Below are 20,686 nucleotides of genomic sequence, written 5' to 3' on the forward strand. Positions count from 1 at the left end.
GGCATTCACGGTCTCGGTGGCAGATGACCCTAATAGTCCGCCTATTTATAGAGTCTCCTACCACCAACATCTGTCTTGCCTTTGCTGTACGCCTATTTCCCTCCTACCTACAGCAGTCATCTTCTTGGTTGCTAGGAGCAATGTCCTGCTGTAGTGATCCCAGTCCTGAGCTTGCAATTCTAACAACAGCCAAACAGACATATTAATTAAGATATGTCAGATCAGGACTGGGCTCCCTGGAACTTTCCCCCCTACCTCTTTTTGTAACATTTACCCAGCTACGTACTTCTTGGTCCTGACCTTCCCCACCTCCACCCTTCTCCATATCACTGGCCCCAGCCATCGCCAGCTCAGTGAGCTATAAAACTCCTCTCCAGGTTTGCAAAGTACCTGGGCTTCCAAACATGTAACTCGCTGACATCGAGCGCAGACAGTTCAACGCATGCATACATCCCACAAGAAGCATACCTGGTAGCATTGTCCATAGAGCACATACTAAATGGGGATAAACAATACAGATAAAAGCAGAAAAAACAATGGAAAGCTACTAAAGAAAACACCAAACTATGCTCTTGTGTTAAACTATAATATTGCGTTTAACTATGCACTTATCTGCCTCCTCCGCACATAAAATGCAGCCTCGGCACCGCTCTGCAGCCTCGTTAAGAATCTCTGCACTTATAGTCCTCCAGGCAGCACACCACACGTGAAACTGCTAGAACATACACATGGTCACATGGACCAATCACAGGCTACCTTTTTTTTTTCTTTAGACAAGCTATAACCCACCTACATAAACAGAGATAATTCCCCAACAATTACACCAGTTACACAGTTATCACAAACAATGATATTGCTTTTAACTATGCACTTATCTGACTCCTTCGCACTTAAAATGCAGCCTCCGCACAGCTCATTACTTGCGCTTTTTTAATTGTGCTTGTGAGTACATTTTTATACATGCATTTTTATCACGTTTTTCACGCTGTACTTTTTATATCGTTTTAGTTTAACATGTTTTAAATTAGGCTGTTTTGTTTTTTTCTATTTTCTGGCATTTGGCTTTGACAAAACTTTATTGATACAGTTATGTGTGGTTTACATGTGTTTTTCACCTGTAAATTTCCACATCTAATGCAATTCTATGGGAAAATCTGCACATAATACTCAGTGTACCCACAAGAGAAATTGACACGTTGCGGATTTCAAACACACTCTACAGGTGAGTTTACACTGCATAAAAAAAGCAGAGTGGGCATGAGATTTCTATGAATATAAAGTATAAAGTATTATATAAATGTAAGATGCTGCATTCTTTGCACAGCAAAAATACTCAGAATCAAAAAATCACCAAAAACTTATTGTGAAAATCTAGCCTAAAGCTTATGAACAGTTTTGGCATGAAAAAAATGATAAATGGTTACCTTTAATTAATAAAACATCAGTAAGTTGCCATCTGCAATATTTATCTCTTCATTTCTTTTCACAACACCATGATTTACATTTTGCAGCTCAATTCAAGTTTCAGATCTTTCTTTTGTAGTTATGTCCCTCCTAGTCACACAGGCTGAATGTAAGGTCGGTATGTAGCCAATGTGCTGCTCTCTTATATATCTGTTATATCAGCACAGCTTTTATCCTTCATTTTTTTCTCTTCATGTGCTTTTCTCCTTTTCTGTAGTCTGTTTTCTCTTCTCTCCATGCTGTTGAGATCTGTACAATATACAATAGCAGAGAGAGCCATCAGAACCAGGAGCAGGCACTCTGATAGACTTGTAACATTTTTGTAAATGCAGGCAGCTATATAAAGGATTTACAGACACTGTGCAACAGCAAAGTGGTAGAAAATGTTTTGTGAAGAAAATTTAGAAAGTTGCTTAATTCTGAGTTTACAAAACAAATGAACAGTAAAAAAAAGGTGTGCACAGCCTTTAAAACACACCAGATTTGTATAGATCATAATTTCCAAATTCCATTTACCATTAAATTGCAAAGTCATGATAATGCAAAATTATTGAGCATATTTTTATTTTGCAGGTGTATCAGAATACATTCCAAACATTTCACAAAACTTCATTGGCAACCTATCGGATACAAGCTTTGTGCTGGATCAACCAAACTGCATTTTTAATGATTTCACCAACATTAACGTGTGGGTGGTAATTGCGCTGAATCAATGTATGTACAGTATTTTGTTTCTATATATAATTAATAAACCAACATACAGTACATTATTTTAATATTAAATTGTAAGCGTCATATAAGTCTAATAGTATACACAATAGAATTTTCTTAACCCCCTTAAGGACCAGGCCTATTTTGGCCTTCAGTTTTGTTTCTTTTCAGCTTTTCATCATTCCATTTCAAAAGCTAAAATGTTTTATTTTTTCATTAAAGTTGCATTAGGGCTGATTTTTGATGCATATGTTGTATATTGCAATATGACCATTTTAGGGACCATGTACCGTTCTCTGTTTAATTTATTTGTTTTAATCTTTCTGGAGCTTGGGTAACAAAAAAGACAGCCCAGGCATATTTATAAATTACTAATTTTGTTCCTTTCACCATGCAAGATACATAGTATAACGTTATCTTTATTCTGCTGGTCGTTATGAATATGCTGATGTGAAACTTTTTACTACTATTAAGTTTTACCACACTTACATAAAAATAATACTTTTAATAAAAAATAAATAAAAAAAGGGTACTGCATACTTAAAAGGAATGTATCACGTTTTTAAATCAATGATTATATAAACTTGTATTTTTATAAAGCCCATAGAAGAGTTGGGTCAGTCTCTCTGACCCTATCTCCTATGTTGTGGCAGCATCAGCTCTGAAGTGTGCACACCCCCTGACATGCCAAGTTCACAGCTGTGGGAGAGCCAGATGCCATTTTGTTGCAGCCCAACACTAAGCAGTGAGCCATAATTTCCTTCTGTCACCACTTTCTACTACTTACAGTGTTCAGTGGTGAGTAGTGACAGCAGGACTGGGCACCAGGGCAGAGGCGGTGAGAACAGTTTGGGCAGTCTGCCATTGTACTACTGATGCCAGGCTACTGACCTGTTCTCACTGTTGAAAGTTACTACCACAGCCTTCATGCATGGACTGTAAATAGTGGTCACAGCAGGTCAGGCACCAGGACGGTAACTTCTTCCAGCAGTGAGTACAGGTTGTTAGCTTGCAATTACTAGTTAAATGCCAGGCTGTCTGATATGTTCTCAAAACTACTGCCCTGGTGCCTAACCTGCTGTTACTGCTACAGCGTTCAGAGCTCAGCAGTCAAATCATCATGGCTGCTGTGCTCTCAACACTGAACACTGAGTTCTGCTTTGTCATTGTAAAGTCTTATTCAGGTGTCCAAGTATCACAGTCTGTGTACGGACCATAATGTACAGAATGGCCGTGGGTCTCCCGACCTGAATTTGGCGGCTTCATATATGTCTATGAGGCTGTAAAGTTTGGGTCAGGAAATCTGTGGGCCATTCCATGCAATCACAGATGTTTGAATGCCTCTGCAAAGCGCAGCAGATGAGATGACTTTGTCACTAGCTACTGCGCTTTCCACGTTCAACTTCAATGTACAGAGCACAGTAGTCAGTGACCTTGTCTGCTGCGCTTTGCAGAGACAGCAGTTACACTAACAAGTTATCACTTTCTGCGAGCCATAACTTTTTATTACGCTATTTGAGGACTTTTTTTCTTTGGTACCATTTTTAGATGAACGTGGGTCTAAAAAGGTCACTTCACTCCTAGAAGAATCCCTTGAGGGGTTTCATTTACAAAAGTGTCACTTGTGCAGGGAAAAGGGTCTGCTAATACCCCCTCCTCCCACAAGTGACACTTTGGGGGCTCTGAAAGTGCAGCATGATGTCCACAATCTATTCCAGCCAAAATTACGCTCCAAAAGTAAACAGTAGATTCTGATCACATATCATACTATACACATCCGTTTTCAGTAGGAATTGCTTAACATTTTTTTTTGCATTTTCTCTAATTTCACTTTGTGAAAATGTAAAAATTTGAAGACAAATTAACATTTTAGTTCAAAAAAATAAATTTTTCATGTTTTGAATCCACTTTGCATTAAAGGGATGGTCCAGAACTAAAATGCATTTCATTCCTAAATGTTTATCTTATTAATGTCACAATCTCACTACTCTAACTGCTGTTTTTTTTTTTACTACTTCCTCTATGATGTTGGTTTGTTTGAGAATCCCAGTGCATGTTGGGATAGTCAAACGAATTGTCATGAGGGGGCATAGGCTGCAGTCACTGACGCAGCCTCTGCCTTCTCCCTGTAGCGAAGCATCATCAGTGACGTCCGTTTCAGGTGCTGGGCTAATCCCTGCTCTACTAAGCATGCGCCGGTTGTCAATTCTGACATATGCTCAGAAGATTATTGTCACTGTGCAATATTGACAGTGCGCTCCCTCGCCGACTCTGATCAAAGGTAACAAACCGGCAGGGTAGCATTGTTGGAATACCCGACGTGCTTTTCCTGCATGAAAGGTAATCTTCTTACAATGCGCACTGACAGTCCACTCTCTTGCCCACTAGTCACTTCTCATCAGAGCCGGTGAGTGAGTGCACTGTTACTGTGCATATCTACTGAGCATACTCAGAATGGACAACCAGCTAAGTGACTGCAGCCTCTGCCCTCTGATGACAGCTCGTTTGAAATACCCAGCCTGCACTGGGATTCTCAAAAGAAGTGTCATCAAAGAGGAAGTAGTAAAAAATAAATAAATAAAGCAGTTCGAGTAGTGAGGTAATGGCAGGGACTTTTTAATTAACCTCTTCATGACATCCGCTGTGCATGTACAGCGCAAGTATGGAGCAAGCTCATGGAGTGAGCTCGCCCCCTACTCGGCAGGTAATGCCTGTGTTTTACAGTCAAGACCTGCCTCTAACAACCATGGGTGGTGCAAACCGCCGCCAGCGATTGTTAAACTGTTAAATGCTGCATTAACAATGTGACAGCTGGGGAACGCGGCATTCTAAGCACTCATCAGTACACCCGCAATGTGAAGTGAGTCCGCCCCATACCCGGCAGGTAATGGCTGTGTTACAGCCAGGAACTGCCTCTAACAGGCGCCTGCAATTGTTAACCAGCATGGGGCGTGTCTTTCCATGCGTCCATTGGCGCGCTCGTTACATTATCGCGGGACGCCAACATGTTGCCATGGTAGTTGGGGGTCTGTTGAAGACTTCCGTGCTTGTCATTATGAAGCTCCCTAGGAACTCAGTCTGCGGCCGGGCTTCAAAGGAGACCGTAATTTTTACTATATGCAGGAATACTGTGGCATTGCTGTATATATCACAAGCAATCAGATGGTTGCATGTTCCAGTCCCCTAAGGGGACTAACAAGTACATTGAAAAGTACAAAAAATAATATTTTAAAACATATGAAAAAAAAAAAAAGTTCAAATCACCCCCCCTTTAACAAATAATAATAATATTAATAATAATAACAATAAAAAACACGTATGTGGTATCACCACATTCAGAAAAGTCTGCTCTATCAAAGTATAAACATAATTAACCCGATCGGTAAACACTGTAAACAGAAAAAAATCAAAAACTCCAACATTAGATTTTTTTGGTCGCAGCAATACCACAAAAAATGCTGTAAAAAGCGATTAAAATGTTTTATCTATCCCAAAATGGTATAAATAAAGATGTTGTCTCGCCCCGCAAAAAATAAATAAGCCATCACACAGCTCCATTAACCGAATAATGAAAATGTTACCTGGCTCAGTAAATGGCGACACTACCCCCAAATTTTTTTTTTTCAATTTCAGATTATTTTTCACCACTAAAGTAATAAAAAAACTGGATATGTTTGGTTTCATTGTAATTGTACTGATGAGCAGAATCATATTGCAAGGTCATTTTTACCACACAATGTACACCGTAAAAACAATTTCCAAAAAACAATATCAGAATTTAGTTTTATTTTCACAATTTCTCCCCACTTGGAATTTTTTTCTCGTTTTCCAGTACACTATGTGGTGTCAATCAAAAGTACAATTAGTCCCGCAAAAACAAGCCCTCATATGTCTATGTGGACAGAAAAATAAAAAAGTTATGGCTCTGGGAAGAAAGTGAGGAAAAAACGAAAATGCAAAAAAAGGAAATTGGCCATGTCGTGAAGGGGTAAAGAATGGTCAGCTGTGACATCATCTATTATGTTTGGTACATCATGTGTTATCAGTAGTGTTGAGCATTCCGATACTGAAATATCGGGTATCGGCCGATATTCGCGGTACCGGAATTCCGATACTTAATTCCGATACTTTTACAATATCGAATACCGGAATCGGAAGTTCCCATAATGCCTGCGCTCTGCAGTGTCTCTGAAGGATGACAAGCTGGATGGCAGCGCTCAGCTGCGATCCAGCCTGTCATCAGAATGCCATCCCAGCGTGGGAGAATTCTCCTGATCGTTTAAAAGTCGGCGGGCGGTAAAAAGCCGCCGGCTTTTAAACAATCACACAGCCCCATACTGCTTCCCCGCAGCCTCCCACCCCGATCCTCCGCTCCCCTCGCCACCTCCCATCCCGATCGTAAGTTAGGACCGGGCGGGGAGCGCAGCACCAAGGAGCGGGGAGCGAAGGACCCGGGCGGGGAAGCCGGCAGTGAAAAGACTTCACCGCCGGCTTTCCCTTTCTGTGCTGCGCTTTCCCGCCGGTTATTTCAAATGAACAGCTGAGGTATCAGGTGATGCTGATCAGCTGTTCATTTGAAGTAGCCGCGGTGCCCTCAGAGGGTTCACGTGAGTTCATGCTTGACTGCATTGCATGAACTCACATGAACTTTCCCACGGCCGCACAGGTCAGCCTCACCTCCCAGACGATCAGCCCGTCATGATTGGTGTGTGTGGGTGTCTGTGCGTGTGTCTGCGAGTGTGTGCGGGGTGTCTGTGCGTGTGTCTGCGAGTGTGTGCGGGGTGTCTGTGCGATGTGTGCGGGTGTGCGCGGTGTCTGTGCGATGTCTGCGAGTGTGTGCGGTGTCTGTGCGATGTCTGCGGGTGTGTGCGGTGTCTGTGCGATGTCTGCGAGTGTGTGCGGGTGTGTGCGTGCAGGCAGACATAGGCCGATGTGACACTACTACTCCCATCGGCCTATGTCTTTCCCCCGTCCACTCGTGCCAGCAGGATCAGCTCGATGGGAGCAGTAGTTCCCATCAGCCTGATCCTGTTATTTAAATTGCCCTACTGTTTCCCCAATAAATTTTAAATACATGTCATTGGTGGCCAGTGGTTACCTACAATAAATTAGTTCATACATTACCTGTCCCCGCCGATCGCCACCTAAAATAAAGTAAAAAATAAAAAACTACACCTATACTCACCTAGACACCTAATTCCCCGAAGCCATCGATCTCCTGTAATAAAATATAAAATAATAAACCACAACCTTATCCTTACCCCTCCGTAGTAGTCCACGAGTGTCCCACGATGATCTCCAGTTTAGAGCAGCCACATAGAATGTGACCGCTCTGAACCGCTGCCGCCGCTAGAATGATGGGGCCGTAAAGCAGCCCCGTCATTGCATAAGCGGGTTCGCCGGAGTTCAGGCAGCGCTGCTTCGGTTAGCTCCTTTACGGCCCTGCTGTACCGTGAGAAATTCCTACGGTACAGCAGTGCCGTAAAGGAGGTCTCCGGAGCTGCGCTGCCTGAATGCACTCCGGTGACCTCAGTCAGTGGCTCCCGCTGCCGGGAGCGGACGTGTTCCCAGCAGTGTGAGCTTACAGCAGCCATGCACAGCTGTCACCATCTCCAGATGTGACAGCTGTGCATGGGAGATCAGCGCTGGAACGTGGACAGGTAACTATTTTTTTTTAGTAAACTAAGAATTAAATAAAATTGTGTGTTTTATTTCAAATAAATTATTTTTTTCTGGGTGTAGTGTGTTTTTTCTTTTTAACACTTTGTAGGTTAGTAATGGGGGTGTCTTATAGACGCCCATCATTACTAACCTGGGCTTCATGGCAGCTGGCGCTGACATGAACCCCAACCCTATTACCCCCTGCCACCGCACCAGGGCAGCGTGGAAGAGCGAGGCTAAGTGCCAGAGTTGGCGCATCCTATGGATGCGCCATTTCTGGGGCGGCTGACGACTGGTGTTTCTAGCCTGGGAGGGGGCAAATATTCATGGCACCCTTCCTGGGCTATTAATATCAGCCCCCAGCTGTCTGCCTAGCCTTTGCTAGCTATTAAATAGGGGGTACCCCACGTCATTTTTTTGGGGGGGGTCCCCCATTTTAATAGCTAGTAAAGGCTAGGTATTCAGCTGGGGGCTGATATTAGTAGTCTGGGAAGCTCCGTGGGTATTACCCACTTCCCAGGCTTCAAACATCTGCCCCAGCCGTCTGCTTAACCTCCGCTAGAGCCTAAAATTATGGGGGATCCCACGCCAATTTTTTTTTAAATAAATCCTTTATTTTAACACTAAATGACTTTTGAGGAGTTAATAAAGATGCAGTCCCTAAATTATTATTTATTTTTTAATAAATTTTTCCCAAAAATCTTGACGTGGGCTTTGCCATATTTTTGTATGCCAGCCAGGTACAGCATCCAGCTTCTATGAACGCGCCATTTTCCGGGGTGGCTGCGGACTGCAATTTGCACCGGGGGGGGGGGCAGAAAGCTTGGGCCTCCCTGCGCTGCAGATTCCATCCCCCAGCTGCCTAGTTGTACCTGGCTGGACACACAAATAGGGAGAAGCCCCACGTATTTTTTTTTTTAATTATTTCAGGAAATTCATGAAATAATTAAAAAAAAATTGATGTGGGGCTTCGCCCTATATTTGCGTCCAGCCAGGTACAGCAGGCAGGAACGGGCTGCGCCCAACCACCAGCTGCCTATTTGTACCTGGCCGGACACAACAATATAGGGAAGCCCTTTTTTTAAAAAAATTATTTCATGAAATAATTTTAAAAAAATTGACGTGGGGCTTCGCACTATATTTGTGTCCAGCCAGGTACAGCAGGCAGGAACGGGCTGCCCCCAACCACCAGCTGCCTATTTGTACCTGGTTGGACACAACAATATAGGGAAGCCCTTTTTTTCTTAATTATTTCATGAATTTCATGAAATAATTAAAAGAAAAATACGTGGGGCTTCGCCCTATTTTTGTGTCCAGCCAGGTACAACTAGGCAGCTGGGGTCTGGAATCCGCAGCGTAGGGAGACCCAAGCTTTCTGGGCCCCACCCGCTGCAAATTGCAGTCCGCAGCCACCCCGGAAAATGGCGCGTTCATAGAAGCGCCATCTTCTGGCGCTGTACCCAACTTATCCAGGGCCCTGGTGCGGTGGCTCACTGGGTAATAAAGGGGTTAAGGCCAGCTTGGCATTATCAGCTGGCCCTAAGCCCGAAATTCATGGGGTCACGCCAATATTAGACATGACCACCATGAATTTCTAGTAAAGTATTTAAAAAAAACACAACACCCAGAATAAAGTCCTTTAATTGAAATAAACACACAATTCTTTATTGTTCTAAATTAAACTATACTTACCATCACGCCCATTCCAGCTGAAGCCAACGATCTCCTGCAATAAAAGAAAAATAATAAAGCAACCTCATCCTTACCTTTCCATGGTTCGCACGACAGCTTCAGCTCTGCTACATCGAGATGACAGGCTGGACCGCAGCAGAACGCTGCCATCCAGCCTGTCATCCCGCAGACACTGAGAAGCGCAGGCTTGCTTGCGCTCCTCAGTGTCTCTCTGTGACGGCATAAAGATGAGCCGAGGTCATGTCCAATGAACTCGGCTCACCTCATGCACGTCACTGACAGCGTGGGAAAATTCTCCTGCACTCAGCGCTTCAGCGTGAGAATTTTCCCACGCTGTCAGTGACGTGCATGAGGTGAGCTGAGTTCATTGGACATGAACTCGGCTCATCTGGATGCCGTCACAGAGAGACACTGAGGAGCGCAAGCATGCCTGCGCTTCTCAGTGTCTGCGGGATGACAGGCTGGATGGCAGCGTTCTGCTGCGGTCCAGCCTGTCATCTCGATGTAGCAGAGCTGAAGCTGTCCTGGGAACCATGGAAAGGTAAGGATGAGGTTGCTTTATTATTTTTCTTTTATTGCAGGAGATCGTTGGCTTCAGCTGGAATGGGCGTGATGGTAAGTAGAGTTTAATTTAGAACAATAAAGAATTGTGTGTTTATTTCAATTAAAGGACTTTATTCTGAGTGTTTGTGTTTTTTTTTTAACTTTGACTATGGGGTTAGTAATGGGGGTGTCTTATAGACGCCTCTCCATTACTAACCTGGGCTTGATGTCAGCTGGCATTATAAGCTGACATCAACCCCAACCCTATTACCCCACTGCCACCGCTACAGGGCAGTGGGAAGAGCGAGGCTAAGTGCCAGAATTGGCGCATCCTATGGATGCGCCATTTCTGGGGCGGCTGACGGCTGGTGTTTCTAGCCTGGGAGGGGGCCAATATTCATGGCACCCTTCCTGGGCTATTAATATCAGCCCCCAGCTCTCTGCCTAGCCTTTGCTAGCTATTAAATTAGGGGGGACCCCACGTCATTTTTTTGAGGGGGTCCCCCATTTTAATAGCTAGTAAAGGCTAGGTATTCAGCTGGGGGCTCACATTAGTAGCCTGGGAAGCTCCGTGGGTATTACCCCCTTCCCAGGCTTCAAACATCTGCCCCATCCGTCTGCTTAACCTCCGCTAGAGCCTAAAATTAAGGGGAACCCCACGCCAATTTTTTTTTAAAATAAATCCTTTATTTTAACACTAAATGACAAGTACAGTAATCAACACTGTCACTGTACTTCATATATATGTGACTGACATGTTTCTATCTATCTAATCTATGTATGATTCTCTATTCCTTCTATTCTAAATTGTCGGGTACAGATGCTGAATTGCCGGCCGGCTTTTTTAAAGAGACGGTGCATGAAAACACTATTATATTTTTAAATAAATCCTTTACACTAAATGACAAGTACAGTAACCAACACTATCACTGTACTTATTATATATGTGACTGACATGTTTCTATCTATCTAATCTATGTGTGTTACTCTATTCTTTCTGTTGTAAATTGTCGGGTACCGGTGTATGCCGCTGATGAATTGCCGGCTTTTCGCGTAATACATTCTACATTATTCTTAGTTGTTTTACTTCATGTAGAATTAACCTACAAGGAAAGAAAGGGTTTATTTTCATTCCGATATTTGTGTCCCATTGACTTGCATTGGTTTCCGGTATCGGAATCGGCGATATCCGATACTTTTTGGGTATCGGTCCGATCCAATCCGATACGATATTTCCTGATATCGGAAGGTATCGCTCAACACTAGTTATCAGTTGTGCATAGAGGTGTAACCTGTCATTGTTATTCTGCCTTACAGTCATGGCCGAAAGTGTTGCCACCCTTCAAATTGCCACACATGTTTATTTCCTTTATGTGTATTGCAACAACACAAAAAAAACGAGGATAAAAAGGGCAAATTGGACATAATTTCACACAAAACCTCAAAATGGGCCAGACAAAATTGTTGGCACTCTCAACTTAATATTTGGTTGCACACCCTTAAGAATAAATAAATGCAATCAATCGCTTCCTATAACCATCAACAAGCTTCTTACACCTCTCAACTGGAATTTTGTACCACTCTTCTTTTGCAAACTGCTCCAGGTCTCTCATATGTGAAGCGCCTTCTCCCAACAGCAATTTTAAGATCTCTCCAGAGGAGTTTAATGAGGTTTAGATCCAGACTCATTGCTGGCTGCTTCAGACCTCTCTAGCGCTTTGTTTCCATTCATTTCTGAGGGCTTCTTGAAGTATGCTTGGGGTCATTTACCTGCTGGAAGACCCATGACCTAGGATGCAAACCCAGCTTTCTGACACTGGGCACTACATTGCAACCCAAAATTCTTCAGTAATCTTCAGATTTCGCGATGCTTTGCACACACAGTTAAAGGGGTTTTCCCACGAACAAAAGTTCATTTTAATAATTGTCTGTGTCTGACCATGTACGGCACATACCACAGCTCCTGGGCAGGGGAGGACGCAAAAGACAATACAGACATTACACCAGGGGATCGCAGAGGATTCATTTTGTGAGGTAAAATATTTCACTGCCTGTTTTTAAACAATATTTTACCTCACAAAATGAATCCTCTGTGATCCCATGCTGTAATATCGGTATTGTCTTTTGCTTCCTCCCAAGGCCAGGAGCTGTGGTATGATCAGACAGTGTTCTGTACACGGTCAGACACAGACAATTTTTTAAATGACTTTGGTTCGTGGGAAAACCCCTTTAAGGCACCCAGTGCCAGAGGCAGCAAAACAACCTCAAAACATATTTGAACCTCCACCATATTTGAGTGTATGTACTGTGTTCTTTTCCTTGTAGGTCTCATTCCATTTTCAATAAACAGTAGAATTATGTGCTTTACCAAAAAGCTTTATCTTGGTCTCATCTGTCCACAAGACGCTTTCTCAGAAGATTTCGGCTTACTCACGTACATTTTGGCAAACTGCAGTCTAGCTTGTTTCTGTGTCAGCAGTGGGGTCCTCCTTGTCTCCTGCCATAGCGTTTCATTTCAAATGTGGAAGGATAGTTTGCGCGGAAACTGATGCACCCTGAGCCTGCAGGACAGCTTGAATTTCTTTGGAACTTGATTGGGGCTGCTTATCCACCATCCGGACTATTGTGCGTTGCAAAATTTCATCAATTATTATCTGCCATCCACGTCCAGGGAGATTACTATAGTGCCATGGGTTATAAATTTCTTGATTGTGTTGCACACGGTGGACAAAGAAACATCAAGGTATCTGGAAATAGATTTGTAACCCTGAGATTGTTGATCATTTTCAACAATTTTGGTTCTCAAGTCCTCAGTCAGTTCTCTTCTCCTCTTCCTGTCCTCCATGCTTAGTGTGGCACACACAGACACACAATGAAAAGATTGAGTCAACTTCTCCCCCTTTTCTCTGATTTCAAGCGTGATTTTCATATTGCTCACACCTGTTACTTGCCACAGGTGAGTTTGAATGAGCATCACAAGCTTGAAATAAAGTTGTTTGCCAACAATTTTGACAGCCAATTTTTGGAGTTTAGTGTGAAATTATGTCCAATTTTCTTTTTTTTCTCAGTTTTTTTTTGTGTTGTTCCAAAACACACAGAGGAATTAAACATGTGTATAGCAAAACATGTGTAATTGCAATCATTTTCTGGGAGAAATACTTCATTTTCTGGAACAATTTCAAGGGTGCCAACTCTTTCGGCCATGACTGTATATGATATGGAGCCTGTTGAAAACTCTTCCTGAAAGCATAGGAAGTATGACTCTAAAAAAGCCTAAGTGGCCAGTGTGAAAATTGCAAGAATATCAATTTTGTTTTTTTAATGAAGATCAGCATATAAAAAAAGTTTCAATACATTTACAAAATAGATCTAAAGTGCAAAACCCTATATTAAAGAGGACCTGTCGCTAGGTCAAAAGTTGCCAGTTTTTTCTCTTATTTCATTCTCGCTCCTCCCGTGATTGTGTAGTTTTAGTATTTTACAATTCAAACAAATCATGTATAAGAAGGTAGTGATTAAAAATCTAACTGTATTCTTGTTCTACAAATTTATTTCTTTTACAGCATTTTCTGCCCTAAGTGATTCAGATTTTGGTACTCCAGTTCCATATTCTGCATACAAAAATGGCAGTTATAAATATTACCATACTCTTCTTGTCTCTGCTGGAAAATATCCTTGTTCAAATACTGATCCAACCACCATTAAATTGATAAAAATTGGTTCTATGTCATCATGCACAGACAGTCAGTTCTGCAATGGTGAATTAAGTAATAATGAAACCTACAGGTAGGAACATTGTTAATCTATTCATTTTATTATTTTCAACCCTTCAGTAGGATACAAGACTCTGTTTAAGGTTAGTTGCGCATGTTCAGAAATTTCTGCAGCGTTTCTGCAAGGTTCTGCATCTCTTGGCTGCAAAAATGCTGCGGAAATTCAGCTCGTTTTGATGTATTTTTTTTGCATTTTCATACGTTTTTTGCGTGTTTTTGCCTGCAGATTTGCCATATGTTTTTTCCAATAGGAAAAACGCAGGCAAAAATGCACAAAGAATGGACATGCTGCTTCTTTTTCCGCACATGAAATTCTGTAAGGAAAAATCCTGATCATGTGCACAGATCTTGCAAAATCTCATAGGAAACCAGGGGATAAGGTTTGCAATGCATTTTTGGGGCCAATTCCACGTGGATTTACAGCATCAAAAACGCACAAAAAACGCACCGTGCGCACATAGCCTAAGAGAACCTGACAGTAGGATCTAGCCCTATTAACTAATTACAGCGCTGCATTCGTCAGTAAGCGCTGATTCGTAGAAACCCCAATGTTTGGGAAAAATTGCCAGTATAATTCAAAAAAACAGTGTTTTAATATTGTGGTGCCGCATATTCTAATTAGACCTAGTTGGAAAGGCGTACACTTATTGCTGAGCAGCCCATCCAGTCAATATCACGTCCACAGGTGCATGGTTGCTGTTTCTGTAGTCGACCTCTGTAGTGGCGTAATTTGAGTCCGATTGGCCCTGGTGCAAGATTTGGACCAGGCCCCCCCATCTTGGTATATACAGTGCCTACAAGTAGTATTCAACCCCCTGCAGATTTAGCTGGTTGACACATGCGGAATTAACTTGGCATTGTGACATTTGTACTGTAGATCAGCCTGGAAGTGGGAAATGCACTGCAGCAAATTTTGTTTTTGTTTTTTTTTTAAAACATAAAAAGTTAATTCAGAGTGTCATTTATTATTCAACCCCTCAAACCACAAGAATTCTGTTTGGTCCCCCTAAAGTATTAAGAAGTAGTTCAGGCACCAAGAATAATGAGCTTCACATGTGTGGCTTAAAGATCTCTTTTGCCAGCCTTTTCTGACTATTTAAGACCCTCCTTAAACTTGTGAACAGCACTCAGACATGGTCAACATGGGAAAGACAAAGGAGCATTCCAAGGCCATCAGAGACAAGATCGTGGAGGGTCACAAGGCTGGCAAGGGGTACAAAACCCTTTCCAAGGAGTTGAGCCTACCTGTCTCCACTGTTGGGAGCATCACCCGTAAGTGGAAGGCTTATGGAACTACTGATAGCCTTCCACGGCCAGGAAAGCCTTTGAAAATGTCCTCCCGTGCCGAGGCCAGGCTTGTCCGAAGAGTCAAGGCTAACCCAAGGACAACAAGGAAGGAGCTCCGGGAAGATCTCATGGCAGTGGGGACATTGGTTTCAGTCAATACCATAAGTAACGTACTCCACCGCAATGGTCTCCGTTCCAGACGAGTCCGTAAGGTACCTTTACTTTCAAAGCGTCATGTCAAGGCTCGTCTACAGTTTGCTCATGATTACTTGGAGGACTCTGAGACAGACTGGTTCAAGGTTCTATGGTCTGATGAAACCAAGATCGAGATCTTTGGTGCCAACCACACACGTGACGTTTGGAGACTGGATGCAACTGCATACGACCCCAAGAATACCATCCCTACAGTCAAGCATAGTGGTGGCAGCATCATGCTGTGGGGCTGTTTCTCTGCCAAGGGGCCTGGCCATCTGGTCCGCATCCATGGGAAGATGGATAGCACGGCCTACCTGGAGATTTTGGCCAAGAACCTCCGCTCCTCCATCAAGGATCTTAAGATGGGTCGTAATTTCATCTTCCAACAAGACAACGACCCAAAGCACACAGCCAAGAAAACCAAGGCATGGTTCAATAGGGAAAAAGTCAAGGTGTTGGAGTGGCCTAGTCAGTCTCCTGACCTTAACCCAATTGAAAACTTGTGGAAGGAGCTCAAGAATAAAGTCCACATGAGACACCCAAAGAACCTAGATAACTTGGAGAAGATCTGCATGGAGGAGTGGGCCAAGATAACTCCACAGACCTGTGCCAGCCTGATCAGGTCTTATAAAAGACGATTATTAGCTGTAATTGCAAACAAGGGTTATTCCACAAAATATTAAACATAGGGGTTGTATAATAATTGACCCACACTTTTATGTTTAAAATTTAATAAAATTCAACTGAGCAACATAACTTTTTGGTTTGTAAGATTTATGCTTCTGTTCATAAAACCTACTCTTGTTTGCAGTTTGAAGGCTCTAACTTATTTGCATCTTATCAAACCAGCTAAATCTGCAGGGGGTTGAATACTACTTGTAGGCACTGTATATATAACCTCCATCCTGGTATATATATATGTCCTCCATCCTGTTATATATGTTTCCCTTCCTGGCCCCATCCTGGTATATACACTACCGTTCAAAAGTTTGGGGTCACCCAGACAATTTTGTGTTTTCCATGAAAACTCATACTTTTATTTATCAAATAAGTTGCAAAATTATTAGAAAATATAGTGTGGCGCCCCTGCGGGTCCAGTTGCCACAGAGGTACTGCATCTCAGCCAGAGGTGTGGTACCCCACTCTCAGGTAAGGAGGGAGCACTACCCGGGACCCACACACTCACATCCAACACTACTTCACTCCATTAGGGAAGGTCCAGATAGCTCCTAAGGGAGAGCACAGACCCGGTCCCTGTCTAGAGGATGGAACTAAGTAGAGGAGGTGGGTGGAGGAAGTAGTTTAGGGGAGCACTGAGGAGAGAGTATAAAAGAAGGGTAGAAACATCTAGAAGAGGTTCAGTGGAGTAAGTGAGGACTGTTGAGGAATAGGGTCCAGAAGGAGTGGGGGCCCAGTCAGAGGGGCCCAGTAGGAGAGAGGAGACCGGAGCAGTAAGAAAGGCTCCAGAGGAGAGAAAGGATCCTAGGGGCACGGGAAGTGTGGAGTCCAACCGTGCGCCCGAGTTCACACTGACCGTGAAGGGATCAGGTCGCAATAGGGGACCGGCCCCAGACTAGTGGAGGACTACAAGACTCAGCTAGCAAACCGGAGGTTGCGGTATCTTCAAGTGCCGTAGCCAAAACCACACACACATTCTCTGAAAAAGTGGCTATATAGGACCAAGGGGACAAAGAGGACGTCGCCCAACAAGGCCCGCAGCCACTGGCTCGGGACACTGTGTGTGAGGCGCAGGGCAGGAGGGTGAGAGCCAGCGCAGAGAGACGACCCGGGAAAGTACACAAGAAGGGGGTCCCGATCAAGTGCACCCAAGCTGAGAGTCGGCTGGATCACTTCCCCCGAGGACACAGGACTCGGTGGGCTGTTATAACCTGGCTAGCGGTTGTAATCTTGAACACCGTAAAAACTGTGAGTAAACACTTGAAGATTTCACCCCACTGTGTCCTTGACTTAATTGCTACATCACCTGCCTTGCACTACTACAATACCAACATCAAAGAACATCTATTTAATTGCCCTGGGGCCTAGCTCTATCCGTGGAGAGCTGCACTATCTTTGCTGCATCACCAACAGCCCCAGTGGATCTGAACAGCAGCGGCGGCCATCTATTGCCGCATACCACGGGTGGCATCACGAATCTTTATTTCCAATTGACTTTTCTTATTGACCGCCCTGGGCCACGGACCGGGTCATTGACACCGTGAATACCCCAAAAAATGACCGGCCCGTCTACCGAGCACCCCACGGTCCCAGGGGCGCGTCAATGGCCCAGACATTGACAAGGTTATAAATAATGATTTTTATTAGAAAGAATAATTTTCTCCTTCAAACTTTGCTTTCGTCAAAGAATGCTCCCTTTGCAGCAATTACAGCATTGCAGACCTTTGGCATTCTAGCTGTTAATTTGCTGAGGTAATCTTGAGAAATTTCACCCCATGCTTCCTGAAGCCCCTCCCACAAGTTGGATTGGCTTGATGGGCACTTTTTGCGTACCATATGGTCAAGCTGCTCCCACAACAGTTCAATGGGGTTGAGATCTGGTGACTGCGCTGGCCACTCCATTACAGATAGAATACCTGCTGCCTGCTTCTTCCCTAAATAGTTCATGCATAATTTGGAGGTGTGCTTTGGGTCATTGTCCTGTTGTAGGATGAAATTGGCTCCAATCAAGCGCTGTCCACAGGGTATGGAATGGCGTTGCAAAATGGAGTGATAGCCTTCCTTATTCAAAATCCCATTTACCTTGTACAAATCTCCCACTTTACCAGCACCAAAGCAACCCCAGACCATCACATTACCTCCACCATGCTTGACAGATGGCGTCAGGCACTCTTACAGCATCTTTTCAGTTGTTCTGCATCTCACAAATGTTCTTCTGTGTGATTCAAACACCTCAAACTTTGATTCGTCTGTCCATAAAACTTTTTTCCAATCTTCCTCTGTCCAGTGTCTGTGTTCTTTTGCCCATATTAATCTTTTCCTTTTATTAGCCAGTCTCAGATATGGCTTTTTTTTTGCCACTTTGCCATGAAGGCCAGCATCCCGGAGTCGGCTCTTCACTGTATACGTTGACACTGGCGTTTTGCGTGTACTATTTAATGAAGCTGCCAGCTGTGAGGCGTCGATTTCTCAAACTAGAGACTCTAATGTACTTGTCTTGTTGCTCAGTTGTGCAGCGGGGCCTCCCACTTCTCTTTCTACTGTGGTTAGAGCCTGTTTGTGCTCTCCTCTGAAGGGAGTAGTACACACCGTTGTAGGAAATCTTCAGTTTCTTGGCAATTTCTCGCATGGAATAGTCTTCATTTCTAAGAACAAGAATAGACTGTTGAGTTTCACCTGAAAGTTCTCTTTTTTTGGCCATTTTGAGAGTTTCATAGAACAAACAAATGTAATGCTCCAGCAGATTCTCAACTAGCTAAAAGGAAGGTCAATTTTATAGCTTCTCAAATCAGCCAAACCGTTTTCAGCTGGGCTAACATACTTGTGCAAGGGTTTTCTAAACATCCATTAGCCTTCTTACACAGTTAGCAAACACAATGTACCATTAAAACACTGGAGTGGTGGTTGTTGGAAATGGGCCTCTATACACCTATGTAGATATTGCAATAAAAACAAGACATTTGCAGCTAGAATAGTCATTTACCACATTAACAATGTATAGAGTGTATTTCTGATTCATTTAATGTTAGCTTCATTGAAAAAAAAAGTGCTTTTCTTTCAAAAATAATGAAATTTCTAAATGACCCCAAACTTTTGAACGGTAGTGTATCTCCCATCCTGGTATATATGTCCCTTATCCTGGGCCCCACCCTGGTATATATATCTCCCAGCCTGGTTTATATATCACCCAACCTGGTATGTATGTTCAGCATCTTGGTATATATCTCCCCCATCCTGGTATATGCCCCTTATCCTGGGTCCCATCCTGGTATATGTTCCCAGTTCTGCTGCTGTTATTTAATACATAGAAAAAAAATAAACAATTATACTTACCTTTCCTCTGCTCCCCTGCCGTGTGGTGTCCTCTTCTGAAGCCGGGAACTGATTTCAGCGTGCAAGCGAGGGGAGAGCATGACGTCAATAACATGCACCCCCAGTCATGTGCACGCCGATGTCAGCTGCTGGCCACTGATTGGCCGACAGTGTGTATTGCCGTGTACGGACCCGACGGGTACATCCAGTTGAAGTTTGCGCTGGCGTCAGTGGGCCCCCACCTCACGGGTGTGTCAGAAGTGACAGACAGTCGCCCTGCAGTGGGTTACAGGACATCTCTACATTTGGCATTGCAGACACCTTCTTAGAGGCTGTCTCTAGGACCCAGCGGCTACCTTCCTCTGACTAATTAACACCCTGGCCTGGGTGTATAAATACCTGCTGTGTTCCAGAGGGAGGTAATATTCATTGCTCCTTGTGAAGGCTTTAGCAAGAGCAGTACTTCTTCCTCTCTGGTGCTGAGGACGTGTGCTCATTTGTCTGGAGTCGTCTAAAGCTAAGCAATTTCCCCCTGTTTGTCCTCCCTTGTTGTGTTTAGTGTTCAGTGGGGATCGACTAGTGCTCATCTCCTCCGTTCCCTAGCCTTAGCCAAACGCCAGGGAAAGACAGGGTGAGGAACGTGTGCCTCGATTGGTGAAGAGCCAATATAGGGACGTTAGGGGAGACAGGGTGATATTCTATCAGCCAGGAGGTCTCCACTTCCCCCTTTCCCTAGAGTCTGGGCTTTCTTTCCCTCTTCCCTCTGTGTTGCATTAAGTCTTTCCCACACCTTGCGTGACATTATCGCCGGCCGAGCACATTTTGAAAAGGACAAAAAAGAAAAAGAAAACTGACACTGGGGTTTTTTTCTGTGTATTTTTGGGCGTCAACCTTTTTTTCCTTTCTTCTTGGTATGGATTCAGTTGCAGAGCTCACAGAGCAGTTCCATTGTCTGTCTCTGGAGGTGAATGACCTCTGCTGTGAGGTTCAGCAGCAGCATCAGCGGCTACAGGTCGCCAATGTGGGGGTCTCTGCAGGTAGGCCTGTCCAGCCTAAACCCAAGGTTGCCCTCCCGGACAGGTTTTCAAGTTTTTTGTTTTCAAGCAGGCCTGTAAACTGTATTTTAAACTTCGTCCTTACGCCTCCAGAAATGAGGAGCAACGGGTGGGAATTATGATCTCTCTACCGCAGGGAGATCCTCATTTGTGGGCATTTTCTTTACCGCAGGACTCGGCTTGTCTCCAGTCTGTGAAGGGGTTTTTCAGGGCTCTGGCCCTCATCTATGATGGCCCTGACCGAGTCTCATTGGCTGAGTCTAGGCTACGTCGCCTGCAGCAGGGAAATTGGTCAGTGGAGACGTACAGTTCGGA

At 43.8% G+C, this 20,686-nt stretch overlaps 1 protein-coding gene across 1 annotated transcript in view; it reads left to right on the plus strand.

Annotated features, from left to right (window-relative positions):
* LOC141214132 (uroplakin-3b-like) overlaps positions 1-20,686 on the plus strand; it is a 55,253-nt gene that overhangs the window by 24,264 nt on the left and 10,303 nt on the right. The window contains exons 2-3 of the mRNA XM_073665396.1: positions 2,038-2,178; positions 13,635-13,857. Of these exons, the coding sequence (XP_073521497.1) occupies positions 2,038-2,178; positions 13,635-13,857 (364 nt within the window). The remainder of the gene's footprint in view (positions 1-2,037; positions 2,179-13,634; positions 13,858-20,686) is intronic.

Source organism: Phyllobates terribilis, unplaced genomic scaffold (genome assembly GCF_046119375.1).
Source record: "Phyllobates terribilis strain yellow unplaced genomic scaffold, ASM4611937v1 Scaffold_2__4_contigs__length_985480577, whole genome shotgun sequence".
NCBI classification, from domain to species: Eukaryota; Metazoa; Chordata; class Amphibia; order Anura; family Dendrobatidae; genus Phyllobates; species Phyllobates terribilis.